Source organism: Myotis brandtii, unplaced genomic scaffold (assembly GCF_000412655.1).
Source record: "Myotis brandtii unplaced genomic scaffold, ASM41265v1 scaffold1399, whole genome shotgun sequence".
NCBI classification, from domain to species: Eukaryota; Metazoa; Chordata; class Mammalia; order Chiroptera; family Vespertilionidae; genus Myotis; species Myotis brandtii.
This window is the reverse complement of record NW_005354993.1, coordinates 17,272-17,645: the sequence shown is the minus strand read 5'-3', so window position 1 is coordinate 17,645 and position 374 is coordinate 17,272. Positions and strand designations below refer to the sequence as shown.

Below are 374 nucleotides of genomic sequence, written 5' to 3'. Positions count from 1 at the left end.
CGCGGCCGCAGAGGAACTTTCCGGGGGTGATCCAGGGTCAGGGACTCTCCGTGCGCACAGCTCACTGTGAAACAGGTCTACCCTGGAAGCGGCTGCGCATGCTGTTTGCAAAGGGGTCTGAGCTGTGCTGCCTAATCCCGGGAGCTGCAGATGGGGAGGCATCCTGCAGGCCAGGGGTCTCCTGCAGGTTCAACCTGGGGTCTCATCCGAGCCTCCCCGCCCCCCTCCGTGGGTGGCCGAATTCGAGCTGTGGTTCTTGCACAGAGGCTCTTGCTGTTGGCTGGAGGCCAGCCTGGCGCCTTGGCCAGGTGGCAGCCCTTCTGCAGGCCTTGTCATCTGGGAGTCCCCCGCTCACCTGCTGAGGTCAGCCCCTT

At 64.7% G+C, this 374-nt stretch overlaps 1 protein-coding gene across 1 annotated transcript in view; it reads right to left on the bottom strand.

Annotated features, from left to right (window-relative positions):
* MAD2L1 (MAD2 mitotic arrest deficient-like 1 (yeast)) overlaps positions 1-100 on the bottom strand; it is an 8,442-nt gene extending 8,342 nt beyond the window's left edge. Inside the window, exon 1 of the mRNA XM_005860762.2 lies at positions 82-100. Within this exon, the coding sequence (XP_005860824.2) occupies positions 82-100 (19 nt within the window). The remainder of the gene's footprint in view (positions 1-81) is intronic.
* Positions 101-374: the final 274 nt, after the last annotated feature.